The sequence below is a fragment of the Salvelinus sp. IW2-2015 genome, linkage group LG2 (genome assembly GCF_002910315.2).
Source record: "Salvelinus sp. IW2-2015 linkage group LG2, ASM291031v2, whole genome shotgun sequence".
Taxonomy (NCBI): Eukaryota; Metazoa; Chordata; class Actinopteri; order Salmoniformes; family Salmonidae; genus Salvelinus; species Salvelinus sp. IW2-2015.
In genome coordinates, this window is record NC_036839.1 from 16,412,251 (window position 1) to 16,436,729 (window position 24,479).

General features: G+C 43.0%; 1 protein-coding gene across 5 annotated transcripts in view; it reads right to left on the reverse strand.

Moving 5' to 3' along the window:
* The window catches only part of farp1 (FERM, RhoGEF (ARHGEF) and pleckstrin domain protein 1 (chondrocyte-derived)), an 83,554-nt gene extending 60,813 nt beyond the window's left edge, over nt 1-22,741 (reverse strand). For 3 of the 5 annotated variants that reach the window (XM_070447563.1, XM_024004295.2, XM_024004279.2), the window contains exons 1-2: nt 22,547-22,740; nt 17,885-18,081 (exon numbers count right to left, since the gene is read on the reverse strand). In XM_070447563.1, coding sequence (XP_070303664.1) covers nt 17,885-18,055 — 171 coding nt within the window. In that variant the 5' untranslated portion in view covers nt 18,056-18,081; nt 22,547-22,740. Of the gene's footprint in view, nt 1-17,884; nt 18,082-22,546 lie in introns of all 5 variants that reach the window. The other 2 variants (XM_024004286.2, XM_024004270.2) reach the window with 1 other exon arrangement.
* Between the last annotated feature and the right edge of the window lie 1,738 nt (nt 22,742-24,479).

Below are 24,479 nucleotides of genomic sequence, written 5' to 3' on the forward strand. Positions count from 1 at the left end.
GGCATTATCATGCTGAAACAGGAAAGGGCCTTCCCCAAACTGTTGCCACAAAGTTGGAAGCACAGAATCATCTAGAATGTCATTGTATGCTGTAGCTTTAAGATTTCCCTTCACTGGAACTAAGGGGCCTTGCCCTGAAAAACAGCCCCAGACCATTATTGCTCCTTCACCAAACTTTACAGTTGGCACTATGCATTCGGAATGGTATCGTGCTCCTGGCATCCGCCAAACCCAGATTCGTCTGTCACACTGCCAGATGGTAAAGCGTGATTCATCACTCCAGAGAACGCGTTTCCACTGCTCCAGAGTCCAATGGTGGCGAGCTTTACACCACTCCAGCTGAAGCTTGGCATTGAACATGGTGATCTTATGCTTGTGTGAGGCTGCTCGGCCATGGAAACCCATTTCTTGAAGCTCTCGATGAACAGATATTGTGCTGGTGTCGCTTCCAGAGGCAGAGGCAGCTCGAGCAGGGCAGAAATTTGACGAACTGACATGTTGGAAAGGTGACATCCTATGACGGTGCCACGTTGAAAGTCACTGAGCTCTTCAGTAAGGCCATTCTACTGACAATGTTTGTCTATGGAGATTGCATGGCTGTGTGCTTGATTTTATACACCTGTCAGCAACAGGTGCGGCTGAAATAGCTGAATACACACATACTTTTGTATATATAGTGTATATAGGTAGTACCAGATCAATGTGCAGGGGGACGAGGTAGAACTTGTTCCTTTGATAAGGGCGGCAGGTAGCCTAGTGGTCAGAGCGATGGACTAGTAACCGAAAGGTTGCAAGATCGAATCCCCGCGCTGACAAGGTAAAAAAATACAACTGTTGTTCTGCCCCTGAACAAGGCCGTCAATGAAAATAAGAATTTGTTCTTAACTGACTTGCCTAGGTAGGTAATATCATTGCCCCTCATTTATTTTTTCATGATGCACCCTACCCCCGCCAAACAGAAGATGCCATATTTCACTGATACTGGAAGTTTTGTCGACCATATTTTCCACCGTGGCATTTTAATATAAAGGCCGCATACACAAGGAACATGGCGTGTAACCTGAATATGTTGCGCCTAATTGGTGTGTCTTGTATATACTTGCTAGCACCACCCCCCGCCCCCCACCCCCACTGCACTCCCATTAAAACCCTGCATCGCATCACATCTAGACCCCCCCTCTCCGGAGAAAATGGCAGCGCAGATCAGTGGGAGACAGAACTCTGCAGCACGGCAACCAACAGAGGCCGACACACACCCCCTTCCCCCCAGTCCTCCTCCCCCTGCCCCTTGGTGTAACCATGGCGACCCACAGATAGACAGGCAATCTGCAATTCCATGTGGCGCCTTGCCAACGAGCTCATACAGGGTTCAAATGCATGTGCACACCTTCACATGCATGGTGATTACACAGGACTACTAGGCTGACACAGGAGGAAGGTGAAAATGGGACAGCAAACTCCAAGGACGTTCAGAGTGAAGCTGGAGAGAATTACCAGGGTGCCATACAGAGGTAATGAGGTTGAGGTAATGATGAATGACAGGAGTGAGCATCCTGACAAATTCACTGCCAAGGTGACATATTCTCTCTAGAGAGTAATCACACATGAGCAGTAGCAGACAGTACTAGGACTGTCTGTGATTCATTCATTCACACACAGTCTAGACACAGAAGAAAAGTGTTGTCCTGGTTTGAAGAGCTCTCCACTGAACCCATACAATCATGAGGACAGAAGAAAATAGGGAAAAAACATCAGCTGATTAGGAGTTACCCCCTGGCCTCCCCACAGTGGTGTTGCCTGTGTCAACCAATCAAAAAGGCTCCTTTCGGATTCTCTAACGAGTCAAAGCACAAGCAAGCAGTCGCCATGAAAGATTAAATTAGAGGGCCATATCTGCAGACAGTGTCGACTGAAGTCTTTAACAATCCCTTCATTCAATATTTTCTGCACAGCCAAGCTAACCCTGAGGGAGAGGTTGCCATGGCCACAGTCTGATTTGAAGCATTTCTGAGCTGCTGGTCTATAGAGTGTCATGGTGATGGTTTGGAGAATTACAGAATGGTGTACTCTCACTCTCCAAAGGCCCATTCGCCACAATACATAGAGAAATATAAACACACTAAAATGCTTCTTCACCTGAACAGGATAGAAAGGGACAGCACATTTCAGATCCAATACTAACAGTTAACTTATGAAAATGTAGTGAGGTAATAGGATGAGAAAGCTCATTTTCACAGTAGAAAGATTGGTAAYAGGATTCATGGTGATGGGTTAGTAATGCATGGCTCTTGCCACATCCTTATAGGTAGATTCCCTGCGGCTCTGTCTGGGATGGCCAATCAAATCCCATTCATCCTGCTTGGCCAACGACAGGTCATCAGAAAATGTCACGGCCAAATCATAGTCTATGTCCAAGTGACTCATCCATCATCACAGTGTAGTCTGGCTGATAAACCAGACACAGCTCTCTCTCCACCACGACTCACAGTTCACCAGAATCTACTAACTACCATAGAGACAGGCAGCTAGACAGTTTCTGTAGGGGAGAGCGGGGTATGTTGAGCCACATTCAGCATCAAGGGAAATATAGTATGATTTCTTACAAAGATATCTACATATATTTCAGGATGATGTGTATCCCTGGAAATAATCAGAATTCATGTAAACATTACAGTTTTGGGTATGGGGGTAAATTGGGTATGAGGGTAAATTGGGTATGAGGGTAAATTGAGCATAGGAACAGGGTAAGTTGAGCCAATCCAATTAGTAGGCAAGTTCTCCACATTTGAGGCTACTAAACTCATGAAACTGGTCTGAAAATATTCCTGGTATGTTTCTCAAGCTCAGAATCTGTCATCAGACACGACCTTGTCGTGCCCCCTGCTACTCTGTCACAGACTCTCTTTGTCAATGTACCTCTTCAGTGTACCTCTTCAGTGTACCTCTTCAGTGTACTTCTTCAGTGTCAGTCTATTTTTTCAAACCTCAAGGGGATCTAGTAGACCCCGAATTGTTTTACGTTTGGATACACGGGGCATGATGATGTCTGCTCTGTAACAATAATAATGCACTATTTTGGAGTTCACATGCATGACAAATAGCAAAAATACTATGCATATTACGCATAAAACTGACTAAATGTAATCATCATTTGTATGGGGTATGTTGAGCCATTGGCTCAACTTGCCTCTGGCCAAATGGCACCAACAAAGCAACCATTGACTATATTAGCCCACACAGCTACAAGGACACACTTCCATGCTTTAGGACCTCATACTGAAGCATTTAGAGAACACAACTAATCTATAAAACAGTCTTAAAACTATCTACTTTGGATTAGACACAAGCATCACGGAACCTAACATTCATTTAACTTTGTAAAAGGTTTTTGACACTTAACTTGCTTACCACTTTTTCCATGTTGTTTTTTCCTTCACAGACTCCATGGAATAAATATTTTGGTCACATCATTCATTTTGTGTATGGTTTCCTAGAAACAAGGGGTGGGTCAACTAACCCTTTGTTACAACTTACCCCACTCTTCCCTATTCGAGCACTGCTTTGCTCTCATGCAATCCACCCATCTCATTTGAACTACATGCAACAGGAAACACGAGACGCTGTGGGGCTTCTCTGTAACTCAACTCTTGAATTACCAATTACACAAATTTTTCTCACCAAGCGGAGAGGAGGTACGAGAATGGCAAAGTGGAAACTCCAGAAGGTGAACATGACATGGCATGCTCACTCTATTCTCTGTCTGAGTAAGCAGCTGGGTGTATCAGGCTATGAGCCCTATAGACATGGACCTGGGTTCGTATTCATAAAGCATCCCAAAGCAGGACTGCTGATCTTTTTTATTCTAAAATATTAAAAACTGAAAAGTGGTACGTGCATGCATATGTATTCATCCCCTTTGCTATGAAGCCCCTAAATAAGATCTGGTGCTACCAATTACCTTCAGAAGTCACATAATTAGATAAATAAAGTCCAATCAATCTAAGTGTCACATGATCTCAGTACACAGTTGAAGTCGAAGGTTTACATACACTTAAGTTGGAGTCATTAAAACTTGTTTTTCAACCACTCCACAAATTTCTTGTTAACAAAAATATAGTTTTGGCAAGTCGGTTAGGACATCTACTTTGTGCATGGACACAAGTCATTTTTCCAACAATTGTTTACAGACAGATTATTTCACTTATAATTCACTGTATCACAATTCCAGTGGGTCAGAAGTTTACATACACTAAGTTGACTGTGCCTTTAAACAGCTTGGAAAATTCCAGAAAATTATGTCATGGCTTTAGAAGCTTCTGATAGCTAATTGACATCATGTGAGTCAATTGGAGGTGTACCTGTGGATGTAATTCAAGGGCTACCTTCAAACTCAGTGCCTCTTTGCTTGACATCATGGGAAAATCAAAAGGAATCAGCCAATGCCTCAGAAAATAATTGTAGACCTCCACAAGTCTGGTTCATCCTTGGGAGCAATTCCCAAACGCCTGAAGGTACCACGTTCATCTGTACAAAAATAATAACGCAAGTATAAACCCCAAGGGACCACGCAGCCGTCATACTGCTCAGGAACGGAACACGTTCTGTCTCCTAGAGATGAACGTACTTTGGTGTGAAAAGCAAATCATCCCAGAACAACAGCAAAGGACCTTATGAAGATGCTGGAGGAAACGAGTACAAAAGTATCTATATCCACAGTAAAATGAGTCCTATATCGACATAACCGAAATGCGCCTCAGCAAGGAAGAAGCCACTGCTCCAAAACCGCCATAAAAAAGCTAGACAACGGTTTGCAATGACACATGGGTACAAAGATCTACTTTTTGGAGAAATGTACTCTGGTCTGATGAAACAAAAATAGAACTGTTTGGCCATAATGACCATCGTTATGATTGGAGGAAAAATGCTTGCAAGCCGAAGAACACCATCCCAAACGCGAAGCACGGGGTGGCAGCATCATGTTGTGTGGGTGCTTTGCTGCAGGAGGGACTGGTGCACTTCACAAAATAGATGGCTTCATGAGGGAGGAAAATTATGTGGATATATTGAAGCAACATCTCAAGACATCAGTCAGGAAGTTAAAGCTTGGTTGCAAATGGGTCTTCCAAATGGACAATGACCACAAGCATACTTCCGAAGTTGTGGCAAAATGGCTTAAGGACCAGAAAGTCAAGGTATTGGAGTGGCCATAACAAAGCCCTGACCTCAATCCCATAGAACATTTGTGGGCAGAACTGAAAAAGTGGGTGCGAGCAAGGAGGCCTACAAACCTGACTCAGTTACACCAGCTCTGTCAGGAGGAATGGGCCAAAGTGGTGATCCTAACTGACCTAAGACAGGGAATTTTCGCTAGGATTAAATGTCAGGAATTGTGAAAAACTGAGTTTAAATGTATTTGGCTTAGGTGTATGTAAACTTCCGACTTCGACTGTATATACACGCCTGTTCTGAAAGGCCCCAGAGTCTGCAACAACTCTAAGCGAGGAGCACCACCAAGTAAGCGGCACCATGAAGACCAAGGAGCTCTCCAGACAGGTCAGGGACAAAGTTGTGGAGAAGTACAGAGTAATAAAAAATATCTGAAACTTTGAAAAAAATTGAAATAATATGGGACCACAACAAACCAAAACTCACGGACCAGGCAAGGAGGGCATTAATCAGAGAGGCAACAAAGAGACCAAAGATAACAGACAGGAGCTGCAAAGCTCCACAACGGAGATTGGAGTATCTGTCCATAGGACCACTTTAAGCCGTACACTCCACAGAGCTGTGCTTTATGGAAGAGTGGCCAGAAAAAAGCCATTGCTTAAAGAAAAAAAAAATAAGCAAACACGTTTGGTGTTTGCTAAAAGGCATGTGGGAGACTCCCCAAACATATGGAAGAAGGTACTCTGGTCAGATGAGACTAAAATGTAGCTTTTTGGCCATCAAGGAAAACGCTATGTCTGGCACAAACCCAACACCTCTCATCACCCTGAGAATACCATCCCCACAGTGAAGCATGATGGTGACAGCATCATGCTGTGAGGATGTTATTCCAKCGGCAGGGACTGGGGCTCTGGTCAGAATTAAAGGAATGATGGATGGTGCTAAATACAGGGAAATTCTTGAGGAAAACCTGTTTCAGTCTTCCAGAGATTTGAGACTGGGACGGAGGTTCACCTTCCAGCAAAACAATGACCCTAAGCATACTGCTAAAGCAACACGAGTGATTTAAGGGGAAACTTGGAATGGCCTAGTCAAAGCCCAGAACTCAATCCAATTGAGAATCTGTGGTATGACTTAAAGATTGCTGTACACCAGCGGAACCCATTCAACTTGAAGGAGCTGGAGCAGTTTTGCCTTGAAGAATGGGCAAAAAGTGGCTAGATGTGCCAAGCTTATAGAGACATATCCCAAGAGACTTGCAGGTGTAATTGCTGCAAAAGGTGGCTCTACAAAGTATTGACTTTGGGGGGGGTGAATAGTTATGCACGCTCAAGTTCTGTATCTTCAAAGTGGTAGGCATGTTGTGTAAATTAAATTATACAACCCCCCCCAAAAATCTATTTTAATTCCAGTTTGTAAGGCAACAAAAAAAGGAAAAATGCCAAGGGGGGTGAATACTTTCGCAAGCCACTGTATAAGGCAAGACTGATCCTAGACATTTTAATACGGGCCCTGCTCTAACATCAGCATGGCGGGTCAGTGAGAACTAAGGCGGCTGGTCTCCATACTGTAGCTGCCAGGCCAGGACCAGAACCAGCTCCCTCTCAAAAGAGCCCCTTCATCATGTTTCCACTCATTAAGTCACTGCTGAAGCAAGCCCTTGTTACCATTAATCTGACAACAAGGCCTGCTGGAGCTGCTTGATGCCCTTGCTTTCCATTTCAATGAATGATTGTGTGCGGATGGTGGTGAGTGTGTGTCTTCAGGACCAGTTAGCCTAGCTATGGTTGGCGCCAGTCATGTTAAATACAGGTCACTATAACGTGTGGTGTAGCCTTGGTGGTCTGTCCTGCTCTTGATTCTCAGTCTGGGAATTTCAATAAAGATTTATGTAAATGGCATGAGTACCCATACTGAAGACATTTGATATAATGGGAAACGGAAGTGTTATACAAGCTGATCTCTACAAACAGACTAATATTAGAAATGGAAGGATCCGTTTTGCTACACTAGGTCAGATATTTCTAGTAATAGACATGAGAACTAAAGAAGAAAATGTTTAGCGATTGTAAACACATCAAACCACTGGACAGCCTAATGATCTCATCTAGCATTTTCTAACATTTGTATAGATCTGATTTACTCATTTGTGCTTCAGTAACAAATTACTGATTATAAATGTCTCAGGCAGAAAAAAAGGGGAATACAACTTCAGAGATGGAGTGGAGAGGGGTTACAGAGTAGAGTGGTATTAACAGACCTTCAACAGACACACACATCGTTGTGAGTGGATCAGTTTACCTCGGACCTCCTCCTTCAAAGGGGGGGTCATATCCCAAGGACACAATCCCTACACTAATCTGAGTGTTAAATGCACCCTAAAATGGGTCGAGAAACACCAATGTTACATTAATGTTATACACTCATTGGCCAGCACACAAATGGATTGCTCCTAGACAGTGAGTCACGTGGCCGTGGCTTGCTATATAGAGCAGGCAGACAGGCATCGAGGCATTCAGTTACTGTGCAATTGTACATTAGAATGGGCAAAACGAGTGACCTAAGCGACTTTGAGCATGTTATGATCGTCGGTGCCAGGCACACCAGATACAGTATATTAGAAACAAAAAGACATCCARTCAGTGGCAGTCCTGATGAGAGAGGTCGAAGTTGAATGACAAGAATCATGCAAGCTAACAGGCGGGCCACAAACAGACAAATAACGGCACAGTACAACAGTGGTGTGAAGAACGGCATCTCAGAACGCACAACTCGTTGATCCTTCTCACGGATTGGCTATTGCAGCAGACGACCACACCGGGTTCCACTCCTATCAGCTAAAAACAAGAAGAAAGCGGCTCCAGTGGGCACACGATCACCAACACTGGACAACTGCGGAGTGGAAAAACATTGCCTGGTCTGACGAATCCCAGTCGCTTTTGCGTCATGCTGATGGCAGAATCAGGATTTGGTGTAAGCAGCATGAGTCCATAGACCCATCCTGCCTGGTGTCAACGGTACAGCCTGGTGGCAGTGGTGTACTGGCGTGGGGAATGTTTTCCTGCTACACATTAGGTCCCTTGATACCAATTGAGCAAAACGTTTCCGACACCTTCTAGAATCCAGGCCCCAAAGAATTTCGGCTGTTCTGGAGGCAAAGGGAGGTCCGACCCGGTACTAGATGGGTGTACTTAATAAACTGACCACTCAGTGTACACTATTATGGGACAACCATATCCATTTCAACCATCACTCCATTAACTCCTGTGGGAAGGAAGTGTGAAGTACGATGTTTAGTGTTGCAAAGATAACGATAATTTACCAAAGTTAACTGAATCTTCAGTAATTGTGGAAATGAACATAACATTTATGACAATCTATTGTAACTTTGGTTATTTATACTAGAATAACTTGTAAAAAATGCATACATATTTAGTATTCATTTTTATATCGGTGTCCATACTGTCCATGAGTTTCTAGTAGATAGACCATATGGTTTTAGAGAAAATAGCCTAATTCATGAAAAATAACATCCAAATCAACAACGGCATTATTTTCAATTAACTCTGCAATCTTCCAACTATTGACTTTTCCTCACAACTGCCACTAGTTTGATGCCAAAAAACATTGACAACAAATACATATTGACACTGTAAAATAAAAAATATTTAATTAATGCTGAAACCCTTATATTAAACACCAATGGTATTCACTAAGTTGACGATTTATATTCAGGATCATGTTCTACAGCTTTGTCATTCTATTTTTGTATTTTAAAATCAACTTATTTAATTATTTTACACGTGATAAGGCCAGAGATAATTAGACACTTGTGATAATCTGAAGTATCCAAAAAGGAAAGGGGATACCTAGTCAGTTGCACGACTGAATGTATTCAACCGAAATGTGTCTTACGCATTTAACACAGCCCCCCTGAATCAGGGCCACTACATGTCTTGTGGTGGATTACATAAAATCCTTGAAAGATACCAAAWTTYTGGTAGTTTACCAGTAGACTTTGAAGTTTCAAGTAATATACCCTCCCTTTGTAACCCTAACGATGCTAGAGGATAAATGAAATCAACTGAGATATAGGGGTACAAATAGAGTTTACCACACAGCATATAGAAACAAGAATCCATCTTAATCCTAGCCCAGTGATCTAAGTCAATGTTACGGAGCAGAAGCTAAAGCTAGACAGGATTGTCTGTGGCTGTTCACAGGATTAGTGCCAGGCAACAGCAGTGAGTCTCTTCCCCTTCACTGTGATTAGTAGTACATTCATGAAACAACATGCCGCTGATGTATAATGCATTATGGCTTGAGCGCAAATGAGCTTTTGCTATATTAACATCCACACAATTTGCATTTACTGTGATCTTGGTGTCTTAAGAGCTGTGTAAATTTTGTCTTGTCTGAACGAGACCTAGGTGGACCTTTAAGAAACCGYATGGCCCAATAAAAACGTAATAATAATAATTTAAAAAAGAAGAGTTGGACCGCAGAGTGAAGGAAAAGCAGCCAACACGTACTCAGCATGTGGGTACTCCTYCAAGACTGTTGGAAASGCATTCCAGGTGAAGCTGGTTGAGAGAATGCCAAGAGTGTGCAAAGCGGTCATCAAGGCAAAGGGTGGCTACTTTGAAGAATTTGTTTAACACATGTATGTACGTACGTACGTACGTATGTATGTTACATACATACAGTTGAAGTCAGAAGTTTACATACACCTAAGCCAAATACATTTAAACTCAGGTTTCACAATTCTGACATTTAATCCTAGCAAAAATTCCCTGTCTTAGGTCAGTTAGGATCACCACTTTATTTTAAGAAGTTGAAATGTCAGAATAATAGCAGAGAGAATGATTTATTTCAGCTTTCATTTCTTTCATCACATTCCCAGTGGGTCAGAAATGTACATACACTCAATTAGTATTTGGTAGCATTGCCTTCAAATTGTTTAACTTGGGTCAAACGTTTCAGGTAGCCTTCCACAAGCTTCACACAATCAGTGTGAATCAGAGTGGCCATCACAAAGCCCTGACCTCAATCCCATAAAACATTTGTAGGCAGAACTGAAAAAGCGTGTGCGAGCAAGGAGGCCTACAAACCTGACTCAGCTACACCAGCTCGGTCAGGAGGAATGGGCCGAAATTCACCCAACTTATTGTGGGAAGCTTGTGGAAGGCTACCCGAAACACAGCGCCAGAAGTGTGCCTAATGGATATTGAGAATTGGTATAAGAGGACCATTTTTTTATTCTAGGGGATTTTGTTTAGGGGAGAAGTGGTAGGTAGGGCACACAAAGAGGGTAGGGTACACCCGCATACACACTAGGGGCTGGGAATTGCCATATCACGATACGATATGTACTGCAATTCCATACTGTGATTTTATTGCGAGTTGATGTTCTAAACATATTCCTCACCATATGTCTGCTGCAGAGGGACAGAGAGAGCCTTGAGAAAACGACTTTTGATCAGTCATAGAAATAAAAGTGCTATTTAAAAAGAAGATGGAGAACAAGCTATGAAGGAGTTTTGGTGCAGGCACAGCCAACTAGTGCAAAAATAATATTGCGGTGTTGTCAAAACTATACAATATAACGTCAAAAATAATATTGTGATATGTAACTATCATTGTTTCCCCCCCCCCCATCACTAATACAGAGAGAGAGCGAGAGATAGAGAGAGTGTGAGAGACAGAAGGGATAGATATGCAGTAGACAGAAGAGAGAACCATGCGGAACGTTCCACATTAACTGCCAGGATATCTGTTTTCTCCAGTAACATTCCAGTAAGGTTTAGGTGTCTGGAGTTAAGAGCTTGACTGTTTCTCTCATCCTGACAAATGAGAATGGGGCTCTCTGTCTGTCAATCCCCATTCCTCAACTACATGTTACCCAAACAGAGATCACAGCCAACAAGACAACCACTGCCATTGGCACCTTCAGAATGAACATCCATCAAAAAAAGGGGGGGGGGAGGCATGACATTTTTGGTCACTTGTCTAAAGTCATGTTATAGCTGGCCAGAAAACTTTGGTTACTGATATGAACACATGACTCTATATAAGGTTCACCTCATATGTTTGGAAAGCACAGCTCCCTTGTATGACTCACGGTAGTGTTCGCTCTGGGCTGGTCAGATCAGGTCTGCTCTCGGTTGGTGCATACTAAAGGCCTTCATGAGGCCACAAAAGAGTGCTCATCAAGGTGTGACGAATCAGCCACAGGGGACAACAGTTTAGTTCCCAGCCAGAGGGAGCACTAAGTAGGCCGCAGCAGGTTATGTGACCCACTCTAATGCTCCTTTTGTTTCCCTACAATACAATACCTTGTCTGACGGGCTGGAAGTTTATACCAGGGGAACAGGAAAGGGATCGAGTGGTTGGATTTCTACATGCAGATCAGCGAAACAGAAAACATTTCTCACCGATCAGTCACTATGAATATAAATCCTACCACAGATTCATATTTCATTGCCTGAACTCGATGCTCCTGTAATGAAATACACAAATCGTGATAATCTAATTGTCTAGGAAGGGTGCGCTGACATTGGGCCAGTGGGACTGACATCCTAAACATCTTGAGCCTCTCCAGTAGAGAGAACGCAGCCTGTCTCACTGCAAATAGGAACGATTCAGCGATCATGTTCCCTTATTACTGCAGTGATCAAATTCATCACCAGCAGTGCTGCTGAAGCCAAGCACATTTGCATTTAAATCTGTGCAGTACCCCTCCCCCTCCCTCTTACTTGAAGCTAAGAGTGAGAAGGACCAATAGGCATAGTCAATTACAGGAGGGTGGGGGAGGGGACTGCAGGAAGTTATTGACGCAATTAAGGGCGTCACGCTGCAGGCCTCAGTCGTCGTGATTCTGACGAAAATACGCTCTTTGTCTTTATCAAACTAATGATTTTGCATATTTTCAGTGTGGAACTTGTCTCTGTTTAGGGGGCATAGGCTAACCAATTAGAAATGGCACTAGCAGTTTGCAAAGTAGCCTAAGCGGAAAATAGACGGGACGCAATTATTCCAAAACTGCAGCTCGTTGTTGGAACACATATTTTTCTACTTCAGTCAACCTTTCCATTTTGAATTTGTGATAAAACTGTCGTCATTTGGCAAGGAATGTAGCTTGTGTATCCCATCAGTTAGATACGTTTTTAATAGGCATTGCTGTAGGCCTAACGGGAGGTTGTGTGCACACTTAAAAAAAAAAAAAACTTTATTTAACTAGGCAAGTCAGTTAAGAACAAATTCTTATTTTCAATGACGGCCTAGGAACAGTAGGTTACCTGCCTGTTCCGGGGCAGAATGACAGATTTGTACCTAGTCAGGTCGGGGATTTTAACTTGCAACCTTTCAGTTACTAGTCCAATGCTCTAACCACTAGGCTACCTGCCGCGTGTGTAGAGGGAGCGGTCAGAATGCAATTTAGTGAATGAGACAAGGAAGGGAAAGGGAATTTAGGGAGAAGAACTTTGTAATGATTGGATTGGTTTATTTTTTGTTGTGCCGCACAAATACACATGTACTACTCCCCTAAAGTCAAAGTAAATTAACGTGGTCTTCAAGACATAATTGTATTATTTTTTTTCAGGACAAAAATTTCACTTGCACATTCCGGCAGCCAAAGCACATTCCTCCAAATCGTTTTTAAGTATTTGAAAAAAATATATATAATAATTATATATATGGTTAAAGATCGAGCTTTGACGTCTGTTAAGAGTACTCGATTACATTCAATTCAGCGTTTTTTTCTAAGTGTCTAGCTATCTAGAACCTTAAAGGGTTMTTTGGCTATCATCCCCATAGGAGAACCCTTTGAAGAACCCTTTTTGGTTGTAGGTGGGAACCCGTTTCGGTTCCAGGTAGAACCATTTCTACACAGGGTTCTACCGGGAACCAAAAAGGGTTCTCCTTTTGGGACAGCCGAAGAACCCTTTTGGGAACATTTTTCTAAGTGCCAGCTGCCTCCCTGCAGCAGTCATAGCACCCAGCTAGGACTACCCATCGCTGCATGAGGGCCACTACCCCATTGTGGGAACAGGATAAATGTATGTGAATACTATCCAACTAATGACTCCTTGTAGAAGTAACTCACACAGAGAAAAGTGCTACCCCTACAGTGTAGCATAATCACTACGACTACCCCCTTCCCTTTTTAATTAGAACGTTTTAGCTTYGGATGAAGAAACATGTCGTCTCTCCCTCCATATTCCTCGTAACTGCCCTCCTCCTCCTTCTTAAATTAACCTGAGTCTAGGTGGCAGCTCATTAATGTATGGGCCCCAGAGTTCACACTCATATTTGGTTAAAACTATGCAAAATTCTATAATTCAGAGACGAAAAAACTTCCAAATGAGCTTCAGGCATGAACGACAGCATGACCTGAAGCTCTTGGTCACGAGCTGGGAAGTAAAATACCTCCTAAAACTAAAACCAACCACTCTTAGAGAATGAAATGACTCACCCCCTACCCAAATAACACTGCATTTAGCTAGCCTAGCATTCATATCCTCATTTAAAGTCACACATTGCCTGTTAGCTAAATGCAGTGTCATTTGGGTAGGGTGAGTGATTTCATTCTCTCAAAAAAGAGTAATTGGCTTTTGGTGTGACTTTAAATCAGGATATGAATGCTAGGCTAGCTCACTCATGACATGTCAATGTGAGTTTTCCTGTTAGTTTTTCTCAGTGTACAGTAGAAGAGCACACAAGAGCACTACACATTAACGCCAAATGACCTATATAAACCCTGGATTGCAGATGCAATGTACTGATGAGAGGCTTTGAAGCCACCGATCAGCCATATTGGCACTACCCAGATTAAGCAAACCTCCATGGGAATGGAATTCTACACTATTTCAATTAAATGTTTCAAGGACAAAATTACCTATTTAAGTATGTTTTTGTTGTAGTGGTGACAGAACATTATTTGTATGTTTACCTCACAAAATACTATTTAAAAGTATGCATTAAGGTGAAATAATATAACAAACATGGCAAAAACAAAACGTAGACATTAACGAATTCATTTCTATAGCTTCCGKAAAAGATTTACACTGGTGGGGGAGTGCCAAGATGGAGGCAAGGTGGCTTCAAAACAGCAGCCTCTGTCAGTAATTTAGAGTATACAGTGCATTCAGAAAGTATTCAGACCCCTTGACTTTATCCACATGTTGTTACGCTACAGCCTTCTAAAATGTATTAAATAGTTTTCCCCCTCAATCTACACACAATACCCCATAATGACAAACAAACAAAAAGGTTTTTAAATGTTTTGCAAATTAATAACAAATATCACATTCACATAAAAGTATTCAGACCCTTTGCTTTGTTGAAGTACCTTTGGCAGCGATTACAGCCTTGAGACTTCTTGGGTATGACGCTACAAGCGTGGCACATCTGTATTTGGGGAGCTTTTCCCCATTCCTCTCCGCAGATCCTTTCAAGCTCTGTCAGGTTGGATGGGGAGCGTTGCTGCACAGGTCTCTCCAGAGATGTTCGATCGGGTTCAAGTCCGGGCTCTGGCTGGGCCACTCAAGGACATTCAGAGACTTGTCCCGAAGCCACTTCTGCGTTGTCTTGCCTGTGTGCTTAGGGTCGTTGTCCTGTTGGAAGGTGAACCTTCCCCCCAGTCTGAGGTCCTGAGAGCTCTGGAGCAGGTTGTCATCAAGGATCTCTCTGTACTGTGCTCCATTCATCTTTCCCTCGTTCCTAACTAGCCTCCCAGTCCCTGCCACTGAAAAACATCCCCACAGCATGATGTTGCCACCACCATGCTTCACCGTAGGGATGGTGCCAGGTTTCCTCCAGACGTGACGCTTGGCATTCAGGCCAAAGAGTTCAATCTTGGTTTCATCAGACCAGAGAACCTTGTTTCTCATGGTCAGAGAGTCTTTAGGTGCCTTTTGGCAAACTCCAAGCGGGCTGTCATGAGCCTTTTACTGAGGAGTGGCTTCCGTCTGGCCACTCTAGCATAAAGGCCTGATTAGTGGAGGGCTGCAGAAATGGTTGTCCTTCTGGAAGATTCTCCCTTCTCCACAGAGATACTCTGGAGCTCTGTCAGAGTGACCATCGGGTTCTTGGTCACCTCTCTCACTAAGGCCCTTCTCCCCCGATTGCTCAGTTTGGCCGGGCGGCCAGCTCAATGAAGACTCTTGGTGGTTCCAAACTTCTTCCATTTTAAGAATAATGGAGGCCACTGTGTTCTTAGGGACCTTCAATGCTGCATTAATGTTTTGATACCCTTCCCAAGATCTGTGCCTCGACACAATCCTGTCTCGGAGCTCTACGGACAATTCCTTCGACCTCGTGGTTTGGTTTTTGCTCTGACATGTACTGTCAACTGTGGGACCTTATATAGACAGGTGTGTGTCTTTCCAAATCATGTCCAATCAATTGAATTTACCACAGGTGGACTTCAATCAAGTTGTAGAAGCATCTCAAGGATGATCAATGGAAACAGGATGCACCTGAGCTCAATTTCAAGTATCACAACAATAGGGTCTGAATACTTATGTAAATAAAGGTTGTTCTGTTTTCGCTTTGTCATTATGGGGTATTGTGATGTCATTATGGGGTATTGTGATGTCATTATGGGGTATTGTGTGTAGATTGATGAGAAAAAACAAATATTTAATCAATTTTAGAATAAGGCTGTAACATAAAATGTGGAAAAAGTCAGGGGGTCTGAATACTTTCCAAAGGCACTGTATATAAATCATTCATTAGCACCAGCGAAATGTCTCCCTGAAAAGCCAATCCTCATGGACTGTACAGGAAGTCTCTCTGCATGCTGTGGGAACAAGACTGTTCCCTGCACGGCAGTTGGGAACCTGCCAATGTTTCTCAGCAGCTAGCGTCAAACACGGCCATATTGTCGGTCACAGGGTTCCATTTCAAGCATCTCTACTATGAAGCTCTATTCATACCCTTCGAATGAATGCTCTGCGTGTCTATTTCCCTCCATCATCACTTCTTTTCCCCCTCTCACTACCCATCGCGCTCCCTCACTCCCAGCAGGAAGAACTGTGGTCAAAGGATATTGCTAGTTTGACTATTCTCAGGAAAATAACATAGTTTTGATCCAAACTCCACCCTGTAGTTCAAGTGCTATATCAGGGTCATAGAGTATACCTTACAGTAATACCACAATTTCAGAGGAACTCTAGGAGAAGAAAAACGGTACAGAACAACCAATCTATTTTTTGTCCAATTCAACAGGAAGTGTTGGGATTTACATGTCTGTTTGCTAAATCTCAAGGTCCTAAATTAACATTCACATCACTTTCAATAAGCACCCATTACCATTCTCGAAAACATCTTCAAACAATATTGCAGTCTTCAGAACATCAGTCATTCATTATCAAGCAGATTACATTTCACATGAAAGGCATCAATCTAGGATTATTCTGAGATTTGAGTTCAGGCTAAAATATTGCATTGCATACATTGGCTGATTTGGATCACAAAGCAAAGCAATCTCAGAGAGAATCTTTAATAACCACAGAAGTAAATAGGCTGGTAATGAAAAGCACAATTTATCATGGCAGATCTCTGCCCATTCAAACATCACAAATCGTCCCTTTTCCCCAATCATACTGTATAGGGTGGGCACACTGACAAGCATTTCGCTACACCCGCAATAACATCTGCTAAATATGTGTATGTGACCAATACAATTTGATTTGAATCATTTTGGGAATCATCAGGATATAAATTCAGAGGACGTCCGCACAGATTGTTTTATGTTGTTTTCTTGTCAAAAGCAATTTGCAGGCCAGAAAATTGCACTTAATTGAAAAGCTATAGGTCCACAAAAATGTCTACATACATTCTATCGGGTTTTAGGCGTTCAATAGTGGCCTGGAGTGTTTTTTTACTCAAACCTCCCACGGGACAGTTAGAATGAGATCAAGCCCACGGGCTGTATTGTTGCCCGCCCCTGTGGCCAAGACAGACCAGTTGGTCTCATACCTTGGCTTTCATAATATAGAACAATGTGTTAGCGTATGAACCCAGGACGTTTAGACCTGATGTACTAATGTGTATCTCAATAAACTAAACACAATCCATACACCCACTTGGGTAACACTTTACATTAAGGGTGTTTTCACATGTCGTCTGATGAAAATCTCGTACTTTTTTTATACATGCATTGAAAGCAGTAACTCTCCTCAATGTACTCTTAACACTCCATCACTCTAGGACCAATAAAATGTACTCAAAATATAGTAGCTTCTGAAGTTTAGAAAGAATATGTTTGTTAATGGTAAAATGTCAGTTTCGGAGATAAGAGGTTTTCACCCGACAACGACGATAGTCCTCTTTAAAAGTTGCTCTTATATCTTTTTAGTAAGGCTTTAAATTACACAACAACATCCAAAGACCTAGAACAGTAACCTTTATTCACCACACCAACAGCTGAAGTCAGAGATGTTCAGAACGTCGGTTAGAACCCAGACATTTTCCAGCACTGATCAGTCTTGGCTCATTCATGCATTCAGCACCTTGAAGTTTAACACAGTAACCATGCCAACCTGTAACCCTTAACAACAGACTGCTGTCAAGAAGGGGGGGAAAAAACTCCCTCCTTTGATGTATTGCTTTAATGGCAAAGCTATAAAAAGATGACAAAAGGATGCCACCATTTACCCTTTTAACACAGTGCACTATAAGCCAATTAGAGAGAGAGCCAATCAGAACTCACCGAGACGTCGAAGACCTCTTCTGTGTCGTCCAACATGCGTATCTTAATGGAGACGTGGCGTCCAGGGGGCATGGTTGGAGGCCGGTGGCCAGGGTCCAGGGTGCTGATGCCCAGGGTCTCCTGGGCTCCAAGACGCTGGGCTGCTGATGCTCTGTGCTCGGGCTCCACCATGGTGCTCTGTTGTGCTACCGTACAGCCTGCAGGGGAGGCAGAAGAACCGTCACACACACACACACACACACATTCGCACGTGTAACAAAGTAGGTTCCGTCCCTGTCCTCACTGGGCTCGAACCCGGGACATTTTGTACAACACACACTCACATGTACGTACGCACGCACGCACGCACGCACACACACCAGGGTTGCGAAGGTCATGGAATTCTGGATGACGGTAATTGGCCAGCCAAATGCTGCAGTCTCCGTAATAGCAAAAATGTCATAAATAGCTCAAATGTAATAAACGTTAAATGCACATTTTCTCCTCTCCTTCGCTCCTGACTGCATGTGCTGCCACAGAAATAGAAGGAATAGAAAGGGTGTCCCCATTCAAGTCAATGATGGCATAAACGGGTGGATGGGCAGCCATTACTAGTGTACCCCATAAGAGCAAAGCAGGAAGTAAAAGCAGGAGGTGTAGTTTACCCATCAATATGGGTTGTAACTAGATGGAATRCAGCTACGACCGGAAGTGACTTTTCGTAGCAGGTTGGGAGAGCATTTTAGCTGACCCTAACCCATAGTGTTAGCTAATTCCCCTAACCTGCTACGAAAAAGTCACTTCCGGTCGTAGCTGTATTCCACCTAGTCAGAACCATTAGTATGTGCTGTGATTTGTTCATTCAACTAAACTGACATTACAAAAAATACATTCCATTGCATGAGCCACATCAGTTTACATCATTTGAATGAAAATTCTACTTTACCATGGAAATTATTGTATCACAATGCCAGGCAGCCATTGCAAGTGTACCCATGAGTTTACAGGGTCAAATCGTTAGGGTTAAAGGTTCYATGGCCTTTCTATTAATTATATTTMTATGTGTGCTACTGCTGCATTGTGGGTGGTGTTGCCTATGCAACCAAAAACAATTTTGATCGTTTCTTGTTTCAGCAAGGAGCAACAAAGTTTCATCATGTTGTTAAGAGTCCATGTTACCGCAGAAACGGACTTAAGTGCACAAAWACCCGGCCGTCCCATCTTCTTATTATTTCATGACAGTCTTCATCCATAACCGTCGGTTACATGGTTATAGCATGCACACACAAACACACACCTTGCCTATCGGTGGGGCAATAATGCAGCTCATATCATGTCTGTCAACTGTTCAACTATTCATTGTACAACTTGAGCATTAGGGAGAGGGACCCCCCGCCCCCCATCCCAGAGAAAACAGAGGCGAGGAGGTGGGTGGGTTACATAAAAGGAGATGAAGTCCCAGGGGAGAGTTCACAGCTTGTGTCAGACGAGCAACGTAATTGCAAATTAGGTATTTGCACTCTAAGCTAATGGGTGATAATTGTAGCCTTTGGGAGAAGCAATTAGTTTCCTCTCTCTGTCAATGTGTTGCTTGATTTCAAAGTGCAAAGTCACTCGACAAAGCAATAACAGGGATAGTCCCTAAAATCTACAAGTGGAAACAATTGACTCTTTGTAAGAACTTTCAAAATGATTTTCAAACTATTTGTTTGGACAAATGACCTGTGGCGTTCCAGTATATAGGCAGATAAGAGTGAGTGAACTACAAAACAGTAGAGATAGTAAGGATCAGCCAAGCAAGAGAATGTCCCAAGTTCACAGACATCCAGCTGCTAATAAGGACATAACATCTGGGCTGTGTGGATCTCCTCATTATGTATGACAGCACGGTTTCCATGGAGATCGCCATGCATGGCATATTAAATCACATGCAACATGCAGATAGTGTAATTAGGCCTAGGTGGACATGTGTGAATGAACAAGGCCAAAATCAGTTCCTTTCAATGAATGACTAGCTCTAGGTGATGGAATGTGTTTTGACCAGTTGCAGGATCATTTGTTCTGGGTTGAGGCAACAGGAGCAGGTCAATCCACCCCCATCTCTCAAGCCAACCCCAGAGGCCCTGCTTAATTCTCTGTTTATCACACATTCCAGCATGCTGATGTCATGTTGAGAGCTCACCAAATGGGTTATTGGAGCGTGGTGGTGTGGGCAGCTCTCATTCAGACAGTACAGTGGTGGCTCGCTGACTCTTGAAGAAGTGCACACGCAATGTTCAAAGTTCAGATTCGAATTAAGCTGAGGATTGCATATCAAAGACATTTGAATTTGGCCGACCCTTCAAGAGAGGGGAAAATTGAGGCTAAAACTGTTGATCTGTTCAACGACCATATCTGTTTATTTCTAGCAGCCTCTCAGTCCCCCATAGAGCTGATCAAATAAACGGTTTGTTTACAGTGTGGAGGCAGTGCACCATTACACACAATGAATATTTAACACATCATCATCATCATCATCATGGTTGGAGGTTGCTGAAGACACTGCTACACCACACAACTGACCTTGTTTCGAGCGAACGCTTTAATCAGCTGMACCTGTGCATAATATACACTGCCATGGCCTGGGTGAGTGCTGTTAGAATGTTCCAGCAAAGTGGTCACAAATGTGGGAGGGAAGACACCATTCACTTGGGCAGATGAAAGCCATTGCCACTGCTGTCACAAGGGGCATAGTGATACTCATGCAGTCCAAGCACGGCTGTGAGTTGTCCCCTTCAAGAGAAACCATGAAGGAGACGTCAACTCACTTATTGTTTTACAAGCTACCACGCTATTTCAAATGTGCATTGGGATTTTAATATTGGACTGAAAACCCTTGGCTCAGAAGTAACCCATAAATACTGTAACTAAACACTCCAAAGAACAGAGTGAGACCCAGGGCTATGAGAGAGCAGACAATGATTATTTCAACTGATGCTTACCCTTCCCTGCCCCCAAGCTCATGAATCTGCCATGTGTCGCTCTACAGTATGTGGCCCTCTGAATAAGAATGTGGCCCTCTGAATAAGAATGTAGTCTTTGGCTAGTGCGACTCAGTCACAGCTCTGTTACTGTGGAAGACAACCAGGCTGGGACATATGACTGGTATGCCAACCCAGCCCAGGATACTATTGCGTACAATGCCAGGGGAACATATTCATACCCCCAGTGTTCACAGGGCGATTTACCCAAGCTTGGAACTTGTTTGCTTGAAATTCCCCACAACCCTGTAAGATAGTGCTGTGGCTGCTGGCAGGCAGTTTGGGCTTTAACAGAGGCTCCTCTGTCTGTATGCAGCAGAAGCACACAGAGTCCTTCAGAGCAGTCCAACACATGCAGGCAGCATTTCTACAACTGCACAGCTGGATTTGATTACAGCCAGCAGAATGGGCTTGAGGATGGGGTAGTTCAGCCAACTGTCTACCTGAGACGTGCTGAAAACCCACTCCTATTTCCACTGGACAGCAACTTGCTTCAGCTCCACAGACATGTTTACCTGGGTGTGGCTCGCATATTTGAACCTATGCATTCAACTGTATGCAGAACTTCAATTTTAAATGTATATACCATTATAAGTTAAGTGTTAAAGGGGGTTTGTATGATTGAACATGATTTCAATAAATATACCCATATTTCTGAAATGATGTAGGAGCCCAGATCTGGGCAATTAAACGAAACCCCTCTATRACGGGGGTTCCTACTCGAGGATCAATCAAATAACAGAACATCCGTTTGCCTTTTCTGCTTGACAATCCACAATACAGATTATTCATGMGTGTACCTTTGGAGGAGGGGCGATTGTTTGACAGTTCAGTGAGTCATACGATGTAATCTTTCTGGAAAAATTACCAAAGAAATCTAGTCTTGACGCAGGCATATTTGGATTATCACATTTAACCAATTTGGAAACATACAGGAAATCTTTGCACACCCAAAACAAAACAAATTCACAAGCTTTTTTTATTTAATTGTTGCCTATTAAGAATGCAAGACAGTAACTGGATTAGTTATTGAAAAGTCCTTATGACATTTTTGCGCACATAGCTACGATAATGCAGTCTTGAGGAGTACAGTAATCCTTAAGACATTATTGTTAGGCTACCACGCGTGGTGTGACACAAATACATAACCTCGACTCAACTGACCAGCCACTAACTACCCTCAAGGGTAACAAACTAACAATGGAAAACGTACTCTCACTGATGACGTTTCTATTTAAATTGCAAACGAGGCACTGCTATGTAAATGGCGTATATCCAACACCTTTATGCCAACAATATTGTATACAGGCTATGGTCTACGGTCATGAGATGATATCCCATTCAATTTTGGTGTTGTAACGTTACGTCTGATGTAGTGGATGACTATTGCCGTTTTTTAACCACTGCTCTTGGTTGTGAGAACGACTGGGCAAAAACACGGTTAGCTCTTCCATCAATGTACTACTTGATTGTAATAACGATTGTTCTATCTGCGACAATTAGCCTATATGGTGAAGCATAATGTTAACATTCTTTAAAACGGCTACACGGCTACAAAAACCAAGGCAACTGGGGATAGGCTACTTCTACGATTTCTCTAATCTGCTGAAACAAGTTGCACACTGCCGTTTTACACAGGGAAATTCATGGTATAAAATCTTACCCTGTTTTAAAAATGTGGATAATCCACGTGTATAATTCCCAATTTACAAAATATTTTACATCCACTTCCAGACGCAGTTCAGGCTGCTTTCGTGGAGCCAAATGGAGTTCAGATGCTGGTTGTACCGCCGAGAAGCTTCTTCATGGTCGCCATGTCGGACGACTGTGTGCGGGGAGAGACAGGATTACATTGAAACGAGCGGCAGATCCTCTCTTGGCTTGTTACTCCAACAATAAATGAGACACAGTGCCTCCAGCTATTGTGCAAGGAATTGCACCTACTTGCAAGGCAATCCTTGCCAAAAAAAATGCTACAACCACATAGCTCCATCTAGCTGTAGAATATGGGGCATACATTAGGCTACAGCCCTAACAAGCCATAACTCATAGCTCTAACCTTAACCCTAGCTCTTTTTCTTCTTCAATGATATCAGGGTGGGCAGGAAAAAAACTTTAAAGTGCATGGCCACCTACTGTGCTGGAATGTACGATCAATCATGATCTATCCAATTCCGTACTACCATGAAAATACAATTCAAAACCAAATAAATCCATACTAACTTCTACCACACCCACCACCCAACCCCATTAAACTAGATCTATATCATGCTATATCCACCTTTAGGATTTGTTCAGCATGTCAACCAACATTTCAACAGTAACATCTGTTACCCCCAATATGTATTGTGCTGTCTCCACAATAACCTTCAACCTTGCATCTCTGCTTTCCACAACCCAAGTTTTATTGATAACCTTACCAATAAAAGCTATGAAGTCGACTTTATGGTGCGGCAGGTAGCCTAGTGGTTAGAGCGTTGGACTAGTAACCAGCAGGTAGCCTAGTGGTTAGAGCGTTGGACTAGTAACCAGCAGGTAGCCTAGTGGTTAGAGCGTTGGACTAGTAACCGAAAGGTTTCAAGATTGAATCCCCGAGCTGACAAGGTAAACATCTGTCGTTCTGCCCCTGAACAAGGCAGTTAACCCACTGTTCCTAGGCCGTCATTGAAAATAAGAATTTGTTCTTAACTTACCTGCCTAGTTAAATAAAGGTAAACTAAAATTCATTATCAAAGTGTCCTTTGACACCGCACATTCATGAGTGCAAGATCTCTGAACAGCCCTCGAAACCATGCCAGGACCATCAGAAGCACCAGCCATGATTGTAGGTCCACTTACTACAGGTACATCCATGTAAGCCCCATTAGTCCGCACTGTTCTACTAGTCTGTTTTACGACCTCTGCATACGATACATCATGACTAATTCTATATCTCGCTGAGCTTCTCTAGCCTCTCTCTGCACCTGGCATCCGTCAAATGCTGCACTATGTCCGCTCCCACAATTACAACACTTAACCTTCACATTGCTTCCACATTCACCGTAATCATGTTCCCCTCCGCACTTCACACATCCTTTCTTTCCTTGACACTGAACAGCTACATGTCCCATTCTTTGGTATTTAAAACACCGAAAACGGGGATGGGACAAATTCTCTGACATTGAAACGAAGGAATCCTCTCTGTACTTCTACAGGTGATACCTTCTCAAACCTCGGCAACACGGATAAGCTTTCACTTCTTTGACCCTCTTTCCTACTGATCATCCTTTTGGCCTTAATCCCTCTGCCTCTCTTCACATTTTCTTTAATATCATCCATGGACATATGTAACGGATGTGAAATGGCTAGCTAGTTAGCGGTTACGCGCTACTAGCATTTCAATCAGTTACGTCACTTGCTCTGAGACTTAAGTAGGGTTTCCCCTTGCTCTGCAGGGGCCGTGGCCTTTGTGGAGCGATGGGTAACGATGCTTCGTGGGTGACTGTTGTCGATGTGTGCAGAGGGTCCCTGGTTCACGCCGGTGGGGCGAGGGGACGTACTAAAGTTATACTGTTACACATAGATATTGGGATTAACACTAGCTCTAGTTATTATTC